Source organism: Phyllostomus discolor, chromosome 8, assembly GCF_004126475.2.
Source record: "Phyllostomus discolor isolate MPI-MPIP mPhyDis1 chromosome 8, mPhyDis1.pri.v3, whole genome shotgun sequence".
In the NCBI taxonomy this organism is placed as follows: Eukaryota; Metazoa; Chordata; class Mammalia; order Chiroptera; family Phyllostomidae; genus Phyllostomus; species Phyllostomus discolor.
In genome coordinates, this window is record NC_040910.2 from 111,483,070 (window position 1) to 111,505,668 (window position 22,599).

The window sequence follows — 22,599 nt, forward strand, 5'->3', positions numbered from 1 at the left end:
AGGTTCCAGCTTTCATCCTTCCCGAGTCCTCAGGCCAGAAGACGACACTCCCTAGAGAATATCATTTAATTCATTTGAGACGTCATCCATACAAAGTTAGCGTTCCTTTTAAAAATTAGGACCATAATATAAACCAGTATAAAACGAGCCTGAGTGAGCCTTCGGCCACCCCTGGGAGTGGATCCTTGGGGTGGCCCAGCACCCACCCCAACCTGGGGTCAGTAAGGCAAAGGGTGTGGGGCTGGCTGTGGCCTGAGCCAGCCCGATAGAGCAGAACACTGACTGGGTGGGGCAGGGGGCGGGGCACAGCCTGGGCTGGCTACAGATGGGGAACAGCGTCCCTCCCTGCGCACCCCACCCCAGACCACAGCCAACGTGTCTCCCACAGCGTCTGGCACCCTAGGGCAGACCTAGCAGGCCACTGGTGACCTGCCTGTAGGGCGGAGAGGGGAGGAGAAACGGGGCGAGGGGAACCTGGTGGGGTGCCGGGCCATGTCCCCAGTGCAGAGGCTGGGGTGGGAGGGGGCAGCATCCTGAGGACCCTGGGAAGAAAGAAACCCACCCCCAGGAGGTGGTCCCGACAGCAGGGCAAGTCGGGCTGAGCCCTGAGCTGCAGAGAGGTGGGTGCTCGGAGCGCTCCCCAGCCAGGGCCAGGAGCTCACGAGGGGGTGGGGGGATCTCAGTCCCCCCAAGGAACCCGCCTTGGTGACTGTCTCTGGACCGGGGACCGGGGCCCGTGTCCTTGGATGGGCAGCTGGAGTGTGTGTGGGGCAGCCCGTCCCAGGCAGTCCGTGTCCTTGGCGGGCCGGGGGTCAGTGCAGCACCTGGTCCAGCTCGTATTTCTCGCAGAAGCGGCTGGTGAAGGGGAAGCAGGTGAGGTACTCGATCCAGGGCCAGTGGATGGGGTAGACGTAGAGCCAGATGACCAGCGAGGCGAAGAGGCCGGCGAAGACCAGCAGCGACACCAGGATGAGGGCGCGCTTGCGGTACTTGTCGCTGGTGCCGAAGGTGATGTAGGGCAGGAAGGCGAAGGCCAGCAGCAGGCCGCTGAGGAAGCCGAAGATGTGGGCGATGTTGTCGATCCAGGGCAGCAGGCCGCACACGAACAGGAACAGCGTGATGGCCGCCAGGTTCAGCAGGGCCTTCCAGGGCCGCTCCAGCAGCTGCCAGCTCTGGAAGAGCTCCACGAAGAGGCAGGCGAGGAGGCCGAACTGGGACCCCGCCGGGCCCACCTGGGCAGAGGGGAGGGGTGGCCGTCACCTCCAGGGGCCAGGGGTACAGGGAGCCCTGGGCACAGCCAGGCTGGGACGCCGGGGCCCGACTCGTCCCATCTGGGAGCCCCGAGGCCCAGTGGACAGCCTGAGCCGCTGGACCTGGGCCGGGCGGCCTCCGCCCACCCCCCGCCCCCTTTAGCGAAGGTGGAGAGCTCCGTGCCCACGTGCCAGGGGCGGGGGCACACGCCCAGCAAGGGCAACAGGAGGGCGAACGGACCAAAACCTGGCACTCCAGTGGCTCGAGAACGGCCACACCCTGGCAATTTCCTATGACTCAGCCTATGTGACTCGGGGGCAGGCGGTGCCGCGGCCGTGAAGAAATGAGGCAGAGAAAAGGAACGGTGGGGGACCGAGTCCAGAAAGGTCTCTCTGGAGCTGCCATCTGAGCATGACTCAGGGACACGCTCCCTCACACTCGGGATTAAAGGATTGGCCAGTAAGCCTCCAGCTTAGCAGTCGGTCCCCCGCTGAGCGCGGCTGGCAGGGGCCACGCCCCCTCGGCAGACTCTGGGTGGGGGGCGTGGGGAGCCTTAGAGCCGGCCCTCCCCACCCCGCTGCTGGCAGGGGCCACGCCCCCTCGGCAGACTCTGGGGGGGGGGGGGAGCCTTAGAGCCGGCCCTCCCCACCCCGCCGCGTCCCTACCTCGGCCCGGTAGGGGAGGAAGATGGCGCTGGCGAGGTTGCCGGTGATGCCACTGAGGATGAAGATGATGGAGATGCGGTGCCAGCCGGCCAGCTTCTCCAGGTCCCGCAAGATGGTCATTTGGAAGACCACCGACACGACGCAGTGCACCAGGCTGGGGCGGGGCAACGCTGGCGTCAGCCTCCCTGCGGCTGCCCACCGCCACCCATCAGTCAGGCGCGTCAGGAGCAGTGGGGGGGGGGGGGGGGGCGGTGCCGGCCGCGCCCTGGTGCAGGGACCCCTCTGCCAGGGGTCCGGGCGGGCGGCTGGCCGGCCGCCGCTGAGGAGCCTTACCCAGCATGGAGGAACAGAGACAGCCAGAGCCTGTAGAACTGATCCGGGACCTCGGGGTTGAGGAAGGGCAGCAGCCCGCACACCTCGTCCAGGCAGTGCACCTGCGGGCGAGGGCGTGGAGGTCGGCGCCGGGGACCCGGCTGGGTGGGCGGCCCCCATGCGGGGAGCAGGAGGGCGCCCGTGAGGCCAGTCCCAGGAGCCGCCGCGCCCCGCCTCACCCCGCCTCACCTGGGAGCAGAGCGTCGCCTCCTCGTGGAAGTAGCCGTGCATGAACTCGCAGTACTCCCGCGTGGTGATCTCGCAGCTGAGGGGCGGGGCGCGTGTCAGGGTCCTGAGCAGCCCCCTTACCGCCCACCTCGCCAGAGCCCGCGCCTCCTGGCCACTGCCAGCACCGCCGGTGGGAAGGCGGGGCCCCTCTGCAGAGACCCAGGCCCCGAGGAAAGCGCCCCTTCGTCCCACCCCCACTGCAGGTGGCCCCGGAGTGGACACGGGAGGACGGCAGCCAGCAAGGGGAGCGGGGCGGGGGAGCGGAGGTCTGGGCAGAGGGCGGAGCTCCAGGTGGGGGGTGGAGCTCCGGGCGGAGGGCCCGCCACTCACCTGCCCTTGGTGCCGATGCAGCAGGGGCGGCCTTTGATCTGGCAGTCCATGTGCAGGAAGCCCGTGCGGTTGCTGCGGGCCTGCTCCGTGCAGATCTGAGGGGCGGCACCGACAGCGGTGGGCCTGTGTGGCAGGAACCCCCTCCCCACCTTCCCAGACCTCTCTCCCGGCCAGATACTCACTGGCCACTTGGTAATGTCATCAGGCCAGATGTGGGGACCGCTGGAGGCTGGCTCCTCGCAGGTTCTGGGGGCAGAGGTCGGAGGGGCCGAGATAAGGGGCTGTGGCACCCCCCTGTCGGCCACACCCACCCGCCAATGTCCCCGTGGGTGGCTCGGACAGCGTGGTCCTTAGCCCCATCTTCCCAGGAGCCCGGCCGAGGGCCACCCTGGCGCCACACCTGGGGTCCTGGTGGCACACGGCTCCTGACGTCCGCTTCAGGTCCACGTCGGACTTGTCCATGGGGGGCCCCGTGTCATCCTGCCACTTGACAAAAGTAGCCAAAGTTTCCTGGAGGACGGAGGTGGGCTGGTCATGCCAGGACAGGGCCACACCCACCGAAGTGGGGGGGGGGAGACCCCCAGGACGAGGACTCTTCCCAGGTTTCCCAGAGCGCAGTCCCCAGAGACCCCAGGGGGTCGGCATCCTCCCTGCGCAGGGACCCTCCCCCGAGGCCGGCGCGAGCGGCCACGGCACAGGGCCCCACCGAGCAGTCCTTCCGCTGGGTCTGGATGCAGCCCGAGTGGTCATTCTGGACGCAGCAGCCCGAGTCCCGCTCCAGGTCTCGCTCCCGCGACACCAGCTGCTCGATCTGCTCATCCTTCCGGATGCAGGGCGAGAACTTGGCTCCCAGGTGGATCAGGTCGATCTGGGGTGGGGGCAGGGGGTGCGCTTGGCCCAGGCTGGTCGCTTTCCTGAGTCTCCCCTGAGGAGAGGGCTGCTGGGCAAGCTGACCCCCTCCCTGCCCGGCAGGGGAGACAGGGCCCAGGGCTCCCCGCTGGGGTCCTCTCCCCGGTCCCTCACCGAGCTGGGGCCGATCCAGAAGTTCTCCTGCTGGAGGTACTTCACGCTCTCGTACACACCTTTGTTCCTGAGCACCTGTGCATGGTGGCGGGGGGGCGGTCAGGGGTTCCGTTCCAGGGTCAGGCCCCCAGGAGAGCCCAGCACACCCTCCCACCTGGGTCAGGCCGTGGCTGTGGGGGGCACTCGGTGGCCCACAGTGCTGAGGCCTCCCAGCGGGCTGAGGCCTCCCAGCGGGCTGGGACCTCCGGGGGGACCCCTGCTTCCACAGCCCAACTCACCAGCTGGGTGGTGACGTGCTGAGCAAAGCCCACAGGCGCGATGCCGTACGTGCAGATCACCAGCAGCGTGATGACGATGTGCACGAACGTCAGCCAATAGGTGAAGTAGGGCCTGTGGGTGGGGCCTGTGTGAGCACCCCCGATGCGCGGCTCGCACCTGCTCCCGGCCCTTCGCTTCTGCTCCCTTCCGCGGGTCCCTCACCAGTGACTTCCAACGGCACCTCTACACGCCTCTCTCCCCAGCTGAGACTGTGGGACGGCTTCCCGCCGCCCTTGGGATCAAGTCGAACATCGGCCCCTCCTGCCGGTCGCAGGCCCTGCTGCGCCCCACCCCTCCTCCCAGCCTCCTCCCTCTCCTCCAGCGGTTCCTTGGGGGCCCCTGGGCCTTTGCACATGCTGCTTCCTTTGCCAGAGACGCTCCTCCCACTTCTCTCCAGCCAGCCAAGTGCCGCTCCCCCTGGAGGCACTCCCCCACCCCCACGGATGTCCACTCCCACTCTCCGTCCCCCTCCTCAGGACACTTGCCACGCACGTCATTACTTTTTTGTAACTTGGTGTGCAGTGTCTATTGGGTCCCTGCCAATCACCCACTCTGTGAGAACTGCCCCTCCCCAATTCTCTCGCTTCCTCCGAGGTCTTTGCACGTGTCTTCCCCAACAGTCTCCGCGCTCATGGCCACAGCTGCTGTCTGTCTAACCCACCCGGCCCCCCTGCTCTGGTCTGGCGGGGCTCCGTTGCCGGGGCTGTGACCTGGCACTCGGTGCATGCTTGCAGACAGGCTGCGGGCTGGGAGCCCCAAAGCGAGGAGGGTGGAGAAGAGGCGGCGGGGCCCCCCTCCTGCCGGGGCAGCGCCCCGCCCGCTCACCGGTGGCTGTCGAAGCTCTCCAGCTGCCGCTGCACCGTGCTGCTGATGCTGCGGCGGTAGCTGCGGTTCAGCCAGTTGCCCACCACGCCCAGGCCGTAATGCCGCTTCTGCCGGTCGAAGGCAAAGTGCTTCACCTTGGAGGCGATGCGCTTGCCGCGCTTGGCCGCAGGCACGGGAGCGTGGCCGTGCTCCTTCCTGCTGGCGATGGTGGCTCTCAGCCCGAGGCCCGCCTCACGAAACCCAGGAGGGCCCCGAGGTCTGGCGATGGGGGGGCACCCCTCAGGGTAGCTGGGCTCTGGGGAGCCCCTTCCTGGCCACACCACTCTCCACCTCCCGCAGCAGGGGTTGCCCAGAACTCACAGCGAGACCTGCACCCCGCCGGGGGAGACAGGTGAGGCTGAGCGGGGGACCGCCCGGAAGTATCTGGCGGAGAGCGGGGGAGACTCAAACACATCGTCGGGCATGGAGCTCATCTCTTCCTGGGGTGGCGGAGGAGTGGGGGGCACAGAGAGAGGCGGTGTGAGGAGTCACTGCCCCGATACTGCCCCTCGCAGCACAGTTCAAGGGCAGGAGAAGGCAGGACAGGCAGACTCTTGGGGGAGGGAAGTGAGAGGTTCAGGTGTCGGCCCTGCAGGGACTTCCCTGGCTGGCGTCCCGCCTCGCCCCCAGGTCCTTGCTCTGCCTGAAAGGAGCTCCACAAGGTGGCACATCCCATCCCACCAACGGGCCCCTGGATCTCAGGGGCTCCTGGCAGGGGATGGCCGCAGCCAGGCCACCTCCCCTCGCCCCCAGGCCACCCTGTCCCCCTGCCCTGAGGGCCCATACCCCATGCTTGCCTTACTAAAAAACGAGGAGTCAAAGGTGTCCGCCCCATCGACCGCGTCCTCCTCCAGGAAGCTGGGGTAGGCGAAGCTGCGTTTGACCACCCGGCACTGCTGTCCAGCGGCGTCCAGCACTGAGCGCCCCTGTGCGCGGGGCAGAGGCACGGGCATCAGGCGCGGGCCGGGCACCCCCGACACCAGAGGAATCGTCCAGCCCACCCTCCTGGGGACGGCGCCTCAGGGGGGCGGGACCCTGCCCAGGGCGGGGAAGGCCGGGAACAAGGCACCAGCTTCTCCACAGCCCCGGCCGCATCAGCCCTTCTCCAGGGTTTGCTGCTGCCTTCTCCCTGGCGACCTCCCGCCCTCTGGCTTGGCAGGGCGCCCCTGACCACTCATCCTGCCCCCCGTTCTGGAGACTCGGGCTGTCTCCCCCAGTCCTGGCCTTGGCACGGTGCACTGGGCCCCTGCCCACCTTCTGAGCCCCTCTCCTTCCGCTGTAACTAAAACCAGGAGGAACCACCTGCTGCTTCTCCCAAGTGCCATGCCTCCTCCTATATCCAGGCATTTTTTTTTATTTTTAAAAACTACTGATCTTAAAGAGGGAGGGGGAGGGAGGAGAGACACATCGACCCGCTGTCCTACCATGCACGCATTCACTGGTTGGCCCCGGCATGTGCCCCGGCCTGGGACCGAACCCACGGCCTTGGTATGTCGGGATGACACTCCAAACACCCGAGCTGGTGGACCCAGGCTCCAGGCTGTCCCCTCTGCTGAGAATGCTGTTCCCTTCTTTCTTTCCCTTCTTTTTCTGGGCTCAGCTATGGTGACTTCTCTGACATCAGCCCCTCGCCTGGGCGAATGGGGCAGCACCCCCTCCCGAGAGGCCCTGCACTTATCTCACTGAACGGTGATGTCCCCTCTCACCTGGGCCGGTGGCCCTTCCAGGGCGGCGACACGGGCCCGTCCCAGCCTGCAGCCCCCTGCCCAGCGAACCTGGGTGATGAGTGGTGGGTGCCTGCTTCACTCCTGCGTCCCCAGCCTCCGCGTCAGGGGGCAAACTGTCTCCCAGACCAGGGGGACGGCAGGGGCTCCAGAGGGAACCGAGGCTGGGACGTGGGCCCCTTTCTCTGCCCTGGGTCCCTGGGTCCCCGGCCCTGAGCACAGACGAGGGTCTGGCTGGGGAGAGGGAGGGGGAGACCTCACCTTGAGGAGGGCGGAGGCCGCTTGGAGGCTCATGTGGGCCACAGATATCCTCTTCCTGCGGGGCAGGTGGGAGTGGCCGGAGCGGACGCTGGTGAAGGAGGTGAGGGATAGGACCCCTGGTGTCAGCGGTGGGTGCGGGGCGTGGGGCCGGTCCACCTCGTCAGGGTGGCGGAATGCCCGGCCTCGGGCCAGCGGGTCCACGATCTGGGAGGGAGGGAGGGAGGAGGTGAGCAGAGCCGCGGGCCCCTGGGCAATATCGCCTGCCGCCCCCTCAAGACCCGAGGAAGCCCACCTTGGGCATCTTGCAGGACTTTGGCGACTCCGTGCCCTGGAAGGAAGGCGTGTCCTGGCTGGGGAGCTCCAGCTCGCGCTGGCACGAGGGCTTCAGGCGGCCGTAGCGCACGCTGCAGTGGTGCAGGCTCCTGCGCTGCCAGTGTTGCCGCGCCAGCTCCCAGTCGCCGCTGACCCCGAACCACTGCGCGGTGCCCCTGCGACAGAGGTGGCGGGGGCGTGTGCACCGGTCAGCTTTCGCGTGGGCCCCTGGCTTGGTGCCCAACAGCCAGATCAAGTGCGGAGCGTGAGGAGCTGGGCGGGCACGGCCTCGGTTCCCGCGCTCCGCTCCCGGAACTTCCCAGAATCCACCTGGACTCTAGGCCAAGCCCATATCCCCGGGCCTCCACGCCCCCTCCCCCCCCCCAGGTGTTCACCTCTGCAGGGAGGGGCTGCTCCTTAGCCCGCCTACACCTCCTACAACGGGGACCCCGGGACGCGCCCCGTGACCCTGCGGGACGCCGCCAGTGGGGGGCGGGGCGGGCGCACGCTCACTTGCGGATGCTCTGAGACAGGGAGGCCTGGCGGCGGAAGCCCGGCCGCTTCTCGGAGCCCTCCTGCCATCGCCCCCGCGGCTCCTGGAGGCTGACGCTCTTCAGGTAGGCTGGGTTCCTGGGCCGCTGCGGGGAGGCGGGAAGAAGCGGAGGGTGGGTGTGTGCAGGCGCAGCGACTTCACGGAGCCCGGGTCCCGGGCAGGGTCTTCTCTGGCTCCGGACGGACGTGAAAACCCAAGAAGAAACCTCAACCCTCATGCACGCCCCTGAGCTGCTTTTATTATTCTGAATGCAAGATCACTACTTTCTACTGTTTTCCAGAAAGCCCTGGCATGTGTCTCCCCACTTCTTATTCGCTGCTCCCCCTCCCCCACGTCACGCTGTGGCGTCCCGGCGTGTTTCTGTGCGACTGCAAGAGCCCCCGGGGCGGGGGAGGCGGGGAGCGGGCGGCGCCGACACAGGCCCCTTTATGGAGCCGGCTGCGCCGGAGCCCACGCCGTTTCGAGCCCGTTTTCAATGAGCTCTTTGTGGACCGATGGTCCGGCCTGTCAGACACGGTGATTCGTTTCCATTCTCGGAGAAGCAGGCCCTGGGAGGTCAGGCTGCTGATGCTGGAGACCCATGGGCCCCCTGCACCCAAGTCCCAGACAGCCCACACCCCTCGGAAGGGCCCGGGCGCGGAAACAGCCAGGTCCCAGGTGGGACTGACAAGCCTGTCCTCAGGACCCCAACGAGACAGAGACTGGACTCCCTGGGTGTGATGTTTGGGGCCTGGAGGGTGGGGTCAGGCCTGAGTTGGGGCCACACAGGCAGCCGAGCTTGGGTGGAAGGGCCCCCTCCAGGAAGTGAAACTGCCTGAGGTGTGTGACATGGGCACATCTGTCACCTGTGGCAGGGTGCAGCCCCCAGGTCACCCCTTACCAGGGGCAGCATGCTGGTCTGCTCATCGGGGGCCGGGGTCTCGAGCGGCGGGATGGTGATGGACAGGTTGGGCGGCTTCCGGCTCTGCAGGCGGCTGCTGGACACAGAGGAGACGCTCTCGCCATTCTTGTCTGCAGAGGCCATGGCGGGCGGGGGGCAGGACGGCTGGAAAGGAGACAGGGGGCACAGGTGTGTCGAGACCTCGATGGCACGTGGGGACGCATGGGCCCCGACTGGGAATCGAATCAGCGACCTTCTGGTTTGCAGGCCGGTGCTCCATCCAGGGAGCCGCAACAGGCAGGGCCAGAAGCTGTTTCTGACCTAAGTCCAACCCTAAACCACGTGGCAGACTGAATCCGGCTGAGTGGGTACGGCAGGAAGGTCTGTGTCTGTCCCCTTTCATTTGCATTCCTGACCAGTATGGTCTGGGAAGTCCCCGCGGCCCCACCCCAGTCCGTTTCTGGTCTCGGCTCAGGCAGGGAGCACACCCAGAGAGGGGCAGGGGGACAAAGGATGGGGGCTGCGGAGACCGTGGCTGCCAGGTGGCCGAGCCCCGCCTTTGTCCCTGTGGCAGGGCTCGGGGAGGACGAGGAGGCCAGGGGGCAATCCGGCACATGGGGCTACTACCAGCCCCCCACCCCCACGCTGTGTGGTTCTCAGAGCAGTCCCTGGGCCCGTGGGGAGGAAGTGGCGGCTCGGACTAGAAAGCCACCTGTCCCCGCTGCTCGTGGCTGCCCGGTTCCTTTTTCAAAGGTAACTGAAACTGCCACGTGTCCGGTGCTTTCTTCCTTTTCACAGAGGAAAATCATTCTGTCTTAATGGTAATGGTAAACGTGACATCAGGCGCACGTTTTTGCCCAAGTGTTTGAGGGAAAAATAAGGATGCGGCAAAATAGGATACATGTTCATTGAGAGAAAGAGAGAGAGGACTCCAAAGACCACAGAAAGCAGACCGTGAACTCCTGGCCACCCGCCCTCTGGGAAGGAGCTGTGTGCCTGTCCCTCCAGACACCCTCTGCACCCAGAACAGGACCCGGGTACCTGCTTCACACGCACTCACACCTCTTCTCCTGGGGCGTGCGCACCTTGCCCCCCACAGCGGCAGGCAGGTCCGCCTCGTCTTGCCGGCGACGAGCCCACTGAATGAACCGGCCCGGGATCTACCTCACTGGGCCGCAGGGCGGCGGTCACTCGGGCTGAGTCCAGCACGGCAGACCCACGTGCACTGGTAACGGGACCCCTGCCTGCGTCGCGCGCTTGTCTGAGTGCAACCACAGGACCGGGTTCTGGAAGTGGGACTGCTGCTGGGCTACAGAGTGAGGGTGCTTTGAATTTCAATGACCTTGCCCCATGGCCCTGCTGAGAGGGGGGGAGAACGTACCCCTCTCTGGGTGGATTTGCCCCAGGCTCCACTCCCCTCTTCCCCTCGGAATCCACCGGAGTCGGCGCCCTCTGCCTGCTCCGGGCTTGTCTCTCCATCGCTCACTCTGCCCTGCAACCTCTTTCTCACTCAAATCCTTAGCTTCGCCCTCCTCCCACCTCCCAAGTCCCCAGGGGCAGGTTCGGTCCCTCCTGGCCCCACACCAAGCCGGAGGGACTCCACCGCCACCTTCCCAGGAGGTGCCGACCCTGGGGGTGCGCGCACAGGCTTGGGGGAGAGTCACACAGGAGCCACCTGGCCAAGGGACGTGCAGCCAAGGTGAGGGCGACGGGGCCACGCAGCGGCCACATGCGTCCCACATCTGTCCGCGTCCTCCATCTCTACCCGGCGCCCACCAGAGCCGCCATCCTCTGTCACCTGAAGCGTCACAGCGGCCTCCGGACCCATTGCCCTGCTGCCCTCGGGCCCCCACCCCATGACCGTTCTCCACACAGCAGCCGAAGTGCCTTTTAAAAGCACAAATCACGCCATGTCACTGCCTGCTCCCTCCGTCCCAGGATTTCCTGTTCTCGCCTAAAATCAAGTCCAGACTCCCACTGGGAGCTCAGGGCCCCAAGTGGCTCTCTCTCCTCCCTGCCCACCCACCGGGGCTGCTGCGGGGCGGGGCCTGACCCACACATGGGCCTGCGTTGACCGTGGCCACCGCATCCTCCCCGCAACTCGGGGAGTGACCTCCTGCCCACCGAGCACCGAACGAGTGGACGTGACAGACACACAGGCAGCACGTGCACACGGAGCCTGTTCGGGAATGTCCGAGACTGTGCGGCCGTCGGGCCCAAAGGGGTCACGGCCCCCGTGTGCGTACGAGACGTGCGGCTGCCACACTCTGGACCGGCGCTCAGGCACCAGCAGGACTGGGGCGCCTTGGGGGTGTTGTGCCCAGAGGCAGGGCCCCACGGGGACCGCAAGCTACAGGAGTCCCTTCGGAGAAGAGCCCCAACAGGCCAGGCCGGTCTAGCAGCAGGAGGGTGAGCCCTGGCTCAGGGCAGCGGGGAGGGTGTGGGTCCCGTTCTGAGGGGATGGAGGTGTCCCGGAGCCGACTGTGCCGGCGGTCCTACCCACCCAGGACATACGGAAACCCACCGGATGGCACCGTCTTCTGAAGGGACGAACTCCATGTGAATCGCATCTCAGTAATGCAATTTATAAAGCATCTCAGGCCCTGGCTGGCATGGCTCAGTAGCCTGAGCACTGGCGTGTGAACCAAAGGGTCGCCGGTTTGGTTCCCGGTCAGGGCACGTGCCTGGGTTGCGGGCCGGGTCCCCAGTAGGGGGCGTGTGAGAGGCAGCCACACGATGATATTTCTCTCTCTGTCTTCCTCCCTTCCCCTCTCTCTAAGAAGTAAATAAAATCTTAAAAAACACACACACACAAACAAAAAACTCCATAAATGCCACTCCTCTGCTGTGCTGGTCCCTCCACCCCCAGATCAGACAGTCACACAACAAAGTGAGTGGCTCGTTTTCATCATTACAGTCCCAGCTTGAGTGCCACCTCCTCCAAGGAGCCCTCCGTAACTGCCTGAAGCTGCTACCTCGTATTCATGGCCGCCTCTTCCACTGCCTGAAGAGTGCTGGCCCACGGGTGTCCACCCTCAGTAGCCAGTGCCACGGGGCCCAGCCTCCCGGCCGCCAGCTTCCTACCTCCAGTGTCTGGGCTCGGCTCGCAGCTCTCTCCGTCTGCCGCGGGTCTTCAGCGCATGCTCCAGGCCTTTCCCCGCGTGCACAGAGGCTCCAGGGTCAGGCTTCTGCTGTGTGGAGAGGTGGGCGCAGGCAGAGACAGACGGAAAGATGGACAGGCAGCTCCGTCAGGCAGGGGGGCGACTCCCTTGTGCTCACGGCCCACAAGCCTGTGTGAAAGGAAGGGCAAGTTCAAGGGGTGTGTCAGGACCTCAGCCTCTTCGGCCGTAAAGTGAGGATAATCCCCCTGGCGCCCAGGCCGAGGGGTTAAAGAAGGTACTTCCCTCCTCCCCGGAGTAAGGGTCCCTGGTGGTGGTGAGCCGAGCACCTCAGAGTGCCGGACGGCCAGGGGCTCCAGCCTCGGGGTGACCACCTACAAACCCCCACTCCGGGCTAGCGGGGAACCCAAAATCCAGAGGGTCTTTTTTGTTTCCACAGCACCTTACTAGAAACCTTTAACTTCAAAGACCCCAGAACTGCTGGCTGTCTCCTAAGATTTCTTTTCAATCTAAGGCAGTGTTCGGAGGAGCCGCAAGTCACTGTTGTTGTGTTAAGTAAGCTATTGAGATGAAATCCACCCGACAGAAAAGCAAGCATTTAAAAGGGAGGAACTCCAGGCATCCCCTTGGTCTTTGAGGAGTCCTGCAGCACCGGGCCCTGAGGGCTGCTGGGGGCAGGTCCTGAGCTGCACCAGGCCTTGCTGGCCCTTCCTGTGCAACCTCATCCTCAACGCCCTTCAGGACAGACTTTACCGCATTTCCCTTTCGTGGGTGGGGAACCGAGGCTCAGAGGCACTGAGTAAGGTGCCCAAGACCACACAGCCAGGAAGGGAGCCGCCGGGGCCTGAGGTCTCCTTGGGAAACTGCTGCCCCCCACCCTCCCTAAACCTGGGGTACACTCAGGGCTGGACAGTCCCCTATTGGGGAGATAGAGCAGAGAGTCCTGCCCCCGGAGAAACTTGGTCAGCATCTGAGCTGTTTGCAAACTGTGTTCTTCACAGGCCTGGACACCCAGAGGTGCCCGAGCAACTGCCACGGGGTGAACCAGAGGCTGGGGGTGGGTCTGGGCCCCCCTGAGTCCACAGGGCAGCACCCCTTTTGCTTTACTTATTGGATCAGGGCCTTTGCCTGCCTAAGTCCTCCGACCACAGGTGAGAGGAACTCTGGGTGTGGGGGGGCCCTGGAGAGCAGGCGAGGCAAAGCTGGGGGCTTGGGGCGCTTCCTTGCCTCTCCAGGCTAACAGACTCAAGCACCCTGCCTTCTCCACCCAAGCGCTGGTAGTCCAGGCCCCAGGGCGTCAGAGGGCCTCGGCGCTGGGCAGGCGGCTCCTCAGAGCCCTGGGAGCCGTGTGATGATGCCACTGTGAGCCCACTCCAGGGACAGCTCCGAGACAACAGCCTCGCCAGGGGCCGTGGCACAGAAACCTCCCCCTCGGGGCCCCCTCTGGGACCAGGGTGCAGAGGGAGGGCGTCGGGCGGGCACTGTCCTGGGAAACCGGCCCCAGGAACGGAGGCTGGGGGTGAGCGTGGGGCTGCCAGGCCTGAGCTGCGGTAAGGTTGCCAAACAGGCAGGAGGATCCTTCTGGAACTGAGAGCTGACCACGCCCCCTGTGAGTCGGCACCCCTTGCTTTTCAAAAAACCTGTCCCCACACCCCAACAGACACGCCTTCTCTTATCTGAGGCCCTGCACCCAGCATGCTCAGCTCCACCTTGGCTGCCAGCTGCTCTAAGGAAAAAACGCCACCCCTTCCAGGAAGTCTTCCCTGTTGCCACCAGACAGAATCAACCACACTCTCACCTGCTCTCTCCTAGCATCCTGCAGAGACGAGCCCATGTGTACGTGTCCCCACAGCCACACGACCCCATTGCTGAAGGGAAGGCAGGTGGGAACGTGGGCATACACGGGTGGGCAGTCCATGTGCACCCTGGGCTGATGCTCTCACCCCCCGATGCTGCAGCCAGCCCTGGACGCGGCCTCTTCCGGAAGGCCCCACTGAGTGCCGCCTGTCCCACCCCGGCTCCGTGCCCAGGGCTAAGCATGGAGGATGCCGTCCCAGGGCGGTCCCCGATGGACCTCCTGCTGCCCCGGCCGCCACACAACCCAGACTCCCCAGCCAGCCGCCCATCCCGAGGCCATGCCACCCCTGCTGGGACCCCGGCCCAGGACCCACTGTGCTGCTGGCATCGGCGCAGGTTGAAGGACTGGGCAACCCTGGGCGTCCCCAGACGTGGCCTGGCCCTAGAGAGCAGGGCCAGGGGCACCTTTTCCGGGGACGGTGTGGTACCCAGGAGAGCCACTCTCCCCATCCTCATAGGGCAGTGCGAGCCCCGGCCTGGAAGCGCCCCTCCCTACCTGATCCCTTCTCTGTTAAGCGAGGGAGTTGGGTAAGGTGACGGCTCAGCTTCGACACCCAGGAAGGCCAGACGTCTGGTATACAAACACCACTTGCCCCCAGCCCCTGTCCACGGTGGCGGGGCAGGGAGGACGGGCTGCCCCCCAAGACCACCCTGTGCACCAGGAGCCCCGCCCAGCCCCGCCCCGCCCTTCAGGCTCCGGGAGGGAGGGCGCAGGGGTGTCAGCGCTGGGGTGCTCACACCCACTCTGGGGTGCATGGTGGGGCAGGGAGGCACCCAGGCTGCCGAGACCAGGCAGGAAGAGGGCTGGGGCCGTGGGAGCGCCTCCCCAGATCTCCCGCGCCCCAGAAGTGCTTGCTCACTGCAGGAAGTTGTGACATCCTGGGACCAGGCTTCCTTCCGGCCGCAGTCACGCATCTGCTGCTCTGGGACCCCCCGGCGGGCCGCAGCGCCCAGCCCACGAGTGGGGTCGGGTGGGAGTCTGAGGGCCTGGGCTGCCTGGGCTGGACCCCTGCCTTGGTGGGGCCTCCCCCCAAAACGGCCTCAGCCCCAGAGTAGTTAGGAGACTCCAGAGGGGCCTGGGCAGAGGGAGGGCCTTCGGGTGGGGTCCAGCAGGGGCCGGGCGTGGGGCAGACCCACTGAAAAAGAGAAGTGCCTCATTCAAACCACCCCGAGGCACCGTGGGCTGAGGCGCCCCACTCCACCCAGCCTGCACCCCCCCCACCGCCCTCGCGCCCAGGAGCCCAAGGCCAGCGAGCGGTGGCGGCCAGGACCCGGCCCCTGAGACACGGCCGCAGGCTCCGAACCACCTGCTGATGCGGCAGGAGGAGCCGGTTCCCCCACAGAGGGTGGGGCCGGGCGCTGCCAGGTGAGCCCAGTCCCGACACAGAGCAGGGCTCACCGAGCGTCCCCCAGGGAAGTCCCCGACGGCCCCGCTGTGCCTGCCAGGGGCAGGGTGCTGGCGGCAGCCCCCCAGACGCCCCCATCTGCCCCCAGCCCCACTGGCACGGAGGAGACCGGCCCCAGTGCCCTCCCTCTCGCTCTACCTGCCGGCCACCAGCGCACGCTAGCAGGTTCTGGAAGACTCCCTGGCCTCACTAAGGGTTGAGGGGGTCTCCAGAACCCCCAGGCCTCGAGGACTTTAGGAGCCAGTGGCAGCTCCCAGACAGAAGCAGGTGATGGACAGGAGGGCCCGAAGTGCCTGTGACCACAAAGGGGGACCCAATGGGGACGCCAGCCCTCCCGAGAGGAGGCAGATCTTTTTCACCGGGAGGTGTGACCAAGGAGCTTAGGGGACCTCCGGCTGGGATGCAGCAGTCGCTTCCAGCTGGCCCCTATGACCCAGTGGGCTGGCCCAAGGGCAGGGGGGCTGGGCCGCCCGCCCGCTGGCCCCTGCTGACTCACAGGACGACAGGGGGAGGGGGCGAGGAGGTGGCCTGTCTCCCTGCTTCCCTGTCACAGAAACCGAAACTCGATTCTCCCTCCCACAGCCCTTCTGGGAACCAGTCATTTTTAGAAAGCAGCGAAGAGGAAGCCGGGCCCTCCTCACCGCCGTGCAGCCCCCGCAAAACCCCTGCTTCTGTTAACCTGAGGTTGGGGGGGGGGGTGGCTCCCGCCCCCAGCACACCTCCCTACTGCCCTGGCAAGAGGGCGTGGCGGCAGGAGCAGAAGAGCAGAGGCGGCTGGCTGGCTGGCCGAGGGCCCAGGGACGGGGGTCTCGGGGAGACGGAGGGAAGGAAGGAAGCAAAGTCCCAGCTGGAGGCTGAACCCCAGTCACCAGGGTCAGAGCGGGCACGGGGAGAAAGGGACCCTCTGTGCCCCCTCTCCTGGCTGGCACCCACGCCCCGGAGGCGCTGGTCTGCGGGCACAAGCTGAACACGAAGGGAGCCCCCCGCCCGAGCCACCCCGCACACAGGGACAGGGTCTTCTGCCCCGCTGTCCCCAACGGAGAGGAAAAATGGAACCGTCTGCAGTTTGTGACCCCCACGTCCCACAGGCACAGGTCCCACTCACCACCAGCACCCTGCCCAGAGCGCCCCCCAGGCCCCCCACCCCCTTTATGGGCTTTGCTCAAACCCAGTTCAAAAGAGAAAGAACGGGAGGGGCAGGCTCGGGACCTTGGGGACCCACGGGCTTGTCCCATCAGGCCCCAGGTTCCGGGCTCCCCATGACCCAGTCAGAGTGGCTCGGGTGGCAGGGCCGACCACAGCCCCGGGAAGTGGGTGCTGGGTCCCAGCGTGCTGCCAAGAGCAGAGTGAGCGTGGGGGGGCTGCCACGCCCTTAGAGCAGCTCGGAGCCCGGGGTCGCGCGGCACCCGCATCAGGCTTCCTTGGGGTGACGCAGCCGCGGGCAGCACACGGGGCAGGCAGCACAGGAAGCAACAGTGTTGCCGGGTGTCCCTGGCTGGACATGGTGCCGGGCCCTGCCCACGAGGATGCCCTCCCAGGGGCCCCTCGGGGACTCTAGAAACTGCTGTTCAACGCGGATGAGCGGGAGAGCAGCTGAGCAGGGACGCAGGTGCCCTTCCACACGGGGCCAGCAGTGGCTCCCAGGGCCTGGAGGCAACCACAGCTCGGGGCCTCGGGGAGTAGGGGGGCCCATGGGCCTGGGCCTCGCTCCGGCGGTGGCACATTCCACCCCAGCCCTGCTGCTCCTCCCCCAGCCCTGCCAGCACTGCTGGGAAGGGGAAGGGCCTGGCCCTTTTGGGCCGACCCCAGGGAACAGGAGGGGTCCTGGAGAGGGGGCACACGGCCCACTGGGCCCGTGCCCTGGTCCTTGTAACCGGGCAGAGGCCCGCACGTGCTCAGCGGGTGGGGGAAAGACGGGGCAGTCCAACGGGGGAGACAGGCTTTGGCTCAGCCCTCGATGCTGTGTGATCTTGGACAAGCCGCTTGGCATCTTTGAGCCTCAGTGTGCTCATGCTTAAAACACTGAGCAGCTGCCCAGGGGTCTGAAATCTTGGCGCCCTTGTTACCAGCAGCCGGGGCTCTCCCCGAGGCCCACACAGCTGAGGGGCAAAGTCTCCTGCACACAGGGGAGCACCTGATCCGGGCCTTCCGGCCACAAGCCTGGCCCCGAGCGGCCCTGGGCCGTCACGCTCAGACTGGGTGCTGGGTGCCCCTCAGCAGGGAGGCAGCGTGCCAGGCAAACACTTTTCGGCTCGTAAACAGTCATTAAAGAGCTCATAAACCCGACTTTCCAGAACTCGGCCCTGGGGCTTGCGGGTTCCGTCCCGGGGAGGCTGGCCCCAGCCCCTTTGCTGCCTGGGCTAAAGGGCACCGGGACACCCCGCCCAGGCTGCTCACACCAGGGGGCCCACAAAGCTACCTGCTCATCGCCCCGGCTGGTGTGGCTCAGGGGGTTGGGCATCCTCCTGCAAACTGAAAGGTCACCGGTTCGGTCCCCAGACAGGGCCCGTGCCTGGGCTACAGCAGCCCCGCTCACAGTCGGGGTGTGCAAGAGGCAACCGACCCACGTTTCCCTCCCTCTCTTTCTCTCTCCCTTCCCTAAGTCAGCTGTCTGAGGCTCCGTAGTTAGGAGGCGGTGGGGCCCCCATCCTGCAACCTCCTCGCACCCTCAACTGGTGAGACAAAGTGGCCACAGTGCGGGCCTGGGGTCGTGGCTCTGAGAGCGGGCCAGGTCCGGCCTGTCCGGTGCCTGGAGCTCGGGCCTTTGCTTCTCCAGCGCCGCCCACACCCGCAAGCAGAGCCCACCCCACCTGCCGCCAGGGTGGCACCTCTCAGCTCATCAAAAGGCTCTCCCAGTCTCTCATCTCCGTGCTTATCTCATCATCTGCCCTGGCTGGTAATGAACTTGGGTTCCAAGTCTTGCTCCAGCAGACCCCCCGCCGCCTTCTCCCCCAGGCCTCCTGGGGCCATGCTGGCCGCACACACGGCCTGGGGAGAGCCAATCTGGATGGGGAGAAGGAGCTTGTTGCTGGGTGTCGGAAGCAGGACCACCCAAGGGTGCTCGTCGCCCGGGCTCCAGGGCCACGTGCGGGAAGCAGGGGGGAGCACCGAGGTTCTGGGTGCCTGCCCTGCCCTGCGCTGGGCCCCAGGGGCAGAGAGGAAGGCCAGCGCCTCCCTGACGCCGCTGCCCCCGCGCCACGGTGACACTCGGGCTGCAGGCAGGAAAACCCCAGGCGGGGGTGGCGGTTCACCTTGGCTCCCAGGCCGAAACCCGGCCTCAATTTCCTTGGCCTTCAGGGTGCTGCAGCCGCCCCCCACCCCGACCCCTGACTGACCCAGAGGTGCAGGCTCGGCACCCCCAGCCTGTGCCAAGGACACACGCATGCCCTTCACTAACTGCCACGGTGCCGCGACACCACTGTCCTGACAGCCCCCTCACCGGGCTCCCGGGGTGGCTGGGCACCAGCCCAAGGCTCCCCAAGAACCCCTGCTGCAGGGCTCACAGCAGCCCTCCCTTGCAGACTGCTGTTACCCACTGCACGGCGGGGGAAACTGAGGCACGGACTATTCAAGTGGCCCCCATCCTACTGACAGCCCTCCTAGACCGCTGTGCCGCCGGCCCCTGGCCCTTGCATGCTGTGCCCCTTCCCACCGCCTCCCCCCACCCCCAGGCCAGCGCCCCAGGCTGGCCCACCGAGCTCCCACCACCTTCCTAGGGGGGCCCAGAGTGTCCCTCCTTCCGGCAGCTCTGGAATCCCCAACGACCAGTGTCTGGGCTGGTCCCTGGATAAGCTTCCCGAATGAGGGGATGGGGACACGGTGGCTCTCTGAAATCCCCTGAGCTTCTCCTCCTGCCCATCCAACGGCCCCTGGGGAGGAGACAGGGACTTTGCCGGCAGCCTGGAGGACACCGCCTCTTGGCCTGTGTCCTGGGCGCTGCCTCGCCTGGCAGCCTCCCTGCCCCGGTCACCGGGCCAGGTCAGCCTGCGCGCTGGGAGGGTGCCGCTCTCCCCGCCACCCCTCCCCCCAGCCTGGCTCAGCAGGATAGGAAACCGGGAGCAGACAGACGTGTGAGCTCACCCTGGAAATCCCCGCGGGCGGCCAGGGAAACAACCAGGCCTCCTCCGAAGTGGGTGGCACAGGGACCCACGGGGACACGCGGGGGGTAGAGGCGGCGGGAGAGCACATCTCCCTTGACGCGGCACAGTGGGCTGGGGCGGGGCGCCGGGGCCACCGCATCCCCCCACCAAGCACCCAGACCCCGGGGGAGGCACGCACTCAGTCACTAGGACTTGAGCAGGTCAGAAATGAGCGACACGCACGGACACGCCCCACCTGACTTCTTCCTGCTCCCGGCTGGGGTCTCGTCTGGGGCAGGAGCCCTGCGATGCGGCCACCGCCGTGCCCGGGGCTCTGGCCGCGGTAAAACCACCACCCCCGGCCCAGAGCCAGACTCAGGCCCCCGTGGCCTCTGCAGGGCATTTGGGGTGTGATTGCTCTCCCGTTAGAGGAGCATGTGAGACACCGGGTATAGGCGGCTCAGAAATGAGCAAGCCAGGTAGGGGTCGCCTGGCGGTCGGTTCACGCGCAGGTGGCGCAAGGATTCAGGGCGGGGCCTGGGAAGGGGCGGCCCAGGTTTGACACTGGGCCTTGCCGCTTACTCCCGGAGCAGCTCCACGCAAGCCGGGTGCCGCCTCGGGCCCCGAGAGGCACGGCGCCAATGGGGGCCACCACTGTGGCTTCTTGTTTTACTCAACAGATGGGAGTCTCACTCCAGCCTTTGAAAGTTAAGACAAAAACAGCCCTGGCTGGTGTGGCTCAGCGGACTGAGCGCCAGCCTGGGAACCTAAGGGTTCCTGGTTCGATTCCCAGTCAGGGCACATGCTTGGGTCATAGGCCAGGTCCCCAGTAGGGGGTATGCAAGTGGCAACCACACATTGATGTTTCCCTCCCTCTCTTTCCCCTCCTTTCCTCTCTCTCTAAAAGTAAATAAAATCTTTAAAAAAAAGTTAAATGACAAAAATAAACAAAAAAACCCAAACACACAAAATGCAACAGTCAAACCAGAAACGGCCACCTGCCTTCTTGCCCTGCCAGGGTTCCAGCGTCCGGAAGTGAACATGACAAGGGGCAGTGGGTCCTGCCGGGTATCGGGAAGGAGGGCGGTGGAGTGGGGTGGCCTGGCACCTTGCCCTCATGCCGGCCACCTGCCCCATCCCCCCCCAAACTGGGAGCACATTCCTGGAGCCCAGCTGTCAATTCAGAGTCCTCCCTTCCAGGGCGCCCCTGCCCTGTGGCTCAGCGGACTCGGAGAGGGAGCGGGGCGCCTCGCTCTCCTGCCCCAGGCTCCGGTCTGACCGCACCGGCCGGAACCTTCTATTGCAGGAGGGGAGCAGGGGGGGGAGCCACGAGGAATCAGAAGCCGTGCCCCATCCCTTGGGTGTGATGTTCCTGGGGCACATGCCCGAGAGGTCAGGTGTGAGTTTGGATGGGAAAATTCCAGTGGGTCACATGCCCTCGGGCCAGCAGGGCTGCACCCACAACCCAGTCTGGGGAAATCTGGGAGAACAGAGCTCGTTCCCAGGGGACATCCGGGCTCCCAGGCAGGAGGCTGCCCAAGGGGCGAAGTGCCGCAGGACGGGCCCCTGCCCCTGGTCCCAGCTCCTCCCCAGGGCCCCCAGACCTACTTCCTGGGGGGCCCCTGGCTGGAGCAGGAAGAGGCAAGCCTGTGGCACCAAAGGCTGGGGGGATAACTGCCCTCACGCCTCCTTACCTCTTGTCTCACTCAGGTTTGTTCCTAGTTCCTCTCCAAACCCCTGGGGAAACTGAGGCAGGGAGGGGCAGCCGGTAAGGACAGGGATGCCTTGGAGATACTGTGGGTTTGGGTCTAGGATACTGCGATAAAGCAAGTCATAACCTTTTTACTGGTGGAGGGTCTGGCCTTCAATTTATTTAAAAAAAAACAAAAACAAAAACAAAACAAAAGCCAACACATCTGTGAAGTGCATTAAAGCGAATCACAATGAAATGAGGAATGCCTGTTTCTTGGTGGACCAGGAGCTGTGACGCAGCCCTGCTGACATTTTGAGGTGATGACTCCCGGTCGTGGGGGTTGTCCCATGAGCTGGAAGGTGTTCAGCAGCACCCCTGGGGAAGTTTCACATCCCCCCAGTGTGAAACAGCAGCAACACTCACCCCCTCCCCCAGAGCTGTGACAACCACCACAAGTCCAGACCTTGCCAATCAATACCCTCTGGCCAATAAAATCACCCCCCGCCCCTTGGTCGAGAGCCACAAGCTTCACGTGTCACTTCTCCCTGGGCCCTCCCTATAGAGAGTGACAGTAACGCAACACAGAGGCCGGGTCATTATTTCACCCGCAAATGCCACAGACAGGGGCCCTAATCTAGCTAGCCATTTGGGGAACAGCAGGCAGTCCATGGGTGGAGTCAAGCCCTCAGCCGCTCCAACCCTACCGTCTGCTCTCTGGGTCTTGAGCCCACTTAGGTGGAGGCTGAGACCTGGGTTCCCCCTCTGCCCTGGGGTGAGGGGTTTATGCCCCCTCGGAGACTATCCCTCTAATCTAATCCAAAAACGAGGGGCCAACCTTTCCAAGGCCCTCAGTCCCTAAGTCTAGACACCTGTGTCCAATTTCCGAGCCCCGGTCCAGCCTCCCACACCTGTTTCCACCTTGGCAAGGGCTGCTCAGCCCAGAGAGAGGGGAGGGGAGGATCGGAATTCCAGGCTCTACCGGGACCAAGGCGGGACTGCGCGGTGCTGCCCTGCGGCAGTCCCCCTCTTCTTCCCGGGCCTTTTAAACTTCTGCCCGGTGGTCTTGCCACCGCACCAGGTGACCCTTGGCCCTGGAACCCCTAAGGCGTCTAGTCCGAGCTGAGCCCCGGGCGCCGTCAGACCCTGTCCCGCAGCCCCGTCCGAGTCCAGCCCCGACCTCTGGAGTCCGGCTTGCCCACGTGGGGCCCGAGAGCTCCGCAGGGCGGGCTCCCTTGCCAGCCGCGCACCGTCACCCCAGGGCGGGCTCGGGCGCGACCCCTCGCACCCTTCTGGCATCTGAGGCCCCGTGGCGAAGAGCCCGGCCCCGCTGGTCGCCCGTGCTCACCTCCCTGCGGCCCCAAGTCCCCGGGACGCAGCTCCGAGCCGCGCAGCTGGGCCGTGGCTCCTGGGGGCGGGACCCCGACGCCCCGCCTCTTCCCTACCTGCGCAAGGGCGGCGAGGGCGGGGCCGGGGTCGGGAGTCGGGGCCGGGGCCTGGGGGCGGGGCCGGGGCCGGGGGCGGGGCCGGGGCCTGGGGGCGGGGCCGGGGCCTGGGGGCGGGGCTCCCGTCGGCCCCAGCAGCCCCGCGGGTCGCTCAGTGGCTCCGTGGGCTGGCACAGCCCCACCACGCTCCGCCCAGTGGGGGGGCCCTGTCCGGGCAGAGCC

The 22,599-nt window shown here is 66.0% G+C and overlaps 1 protein-coding gene across 3 annotated transcripts; it reads right to left on the reverse strand.

The window, feature by feature from the left end:
* Positions 1–48: 48 nt before the first annotated feature.
* Positions 49–22,370, reverse strand: RHBDF2 (rhomboid 5 homolog 2). Of its 3 annotated transcripts, XM_036034166.1 has the most exons (19): positions 22,281–22,359; positions 11,866–12,071; positions 8,782–8,946; positions 7,862–7,986; positions 7,329–7,524; positions 7,037–7,240; positions 5,849–5,977; positions 5,373–5,491; positions 5,013–5,207; positions 4,148–4,259; positions 3,870–3,944; positions 3,553–3,714; positions 3,247–3,356; positions 3,029–3,092; positions 2,847–2,941; positions 2,478–2,553; positions 2,250–2,350; positions 1,917–2,070; positions 49–1,232 (listed from the first exon to the last, which is right to left on the reverse strand). In XM_036034166.1, the coding sequence occupies exons 3-19, from the start codon at positions 8,923–8,925 to the stop codon at positions 813–815; spliced, it is 2,481 nt and encodes an 826-aa protein (XP_035890059.1). In that variant the 5' UTR covers positions 8,926–8,946; positions 11,866–12,071; positions 22,281–22,359; the 3' UTR covers positions 49–812. The 3 variants fall into 3 exon arrangements, with proteins under 3 accessions (XP_035890059.1, XP_035890058.1, XP_028377670.1); XM_036034165.1 differs by lacking the exon at positions 11,866–12,071 and having other exon boundaries at positions 22,281–22,370; XM_028521869.2 differs by lacking the exons at positions 11,866–12,071; positions 22,281–22,359 and adding an exon at positions 9,946–10,125.
* Positions 22,371–22,599: the final 229 nt, after the last annotated feature.

Excerpts from the sequence above, each read along its gene's own strand:
- RHBDF2 (XM_036034165.1), bottom strand. The coding sequence starts at position 8,925 with ATGGCCTCTGCAGACAAGAATGGCGAGAGCGTCTCCTCTGTGTCCAGC. Across the intron at positions 3,945-4,147 it reads AGCACGTCACCACCCAGCTG|GTGCTCAGGAACAAAGGTGT; the intron begins GTGAGTTGGGCT and ends CACCATGCACAG. Across the intron at positions 3,093-3,246 it reads GTGTGCCACCAGGACCCCAG|AACCTGCGAGGAGCCAGCCT; the intron begins GTGTGGCGCCAG and ends CTCTGCCCCCAG.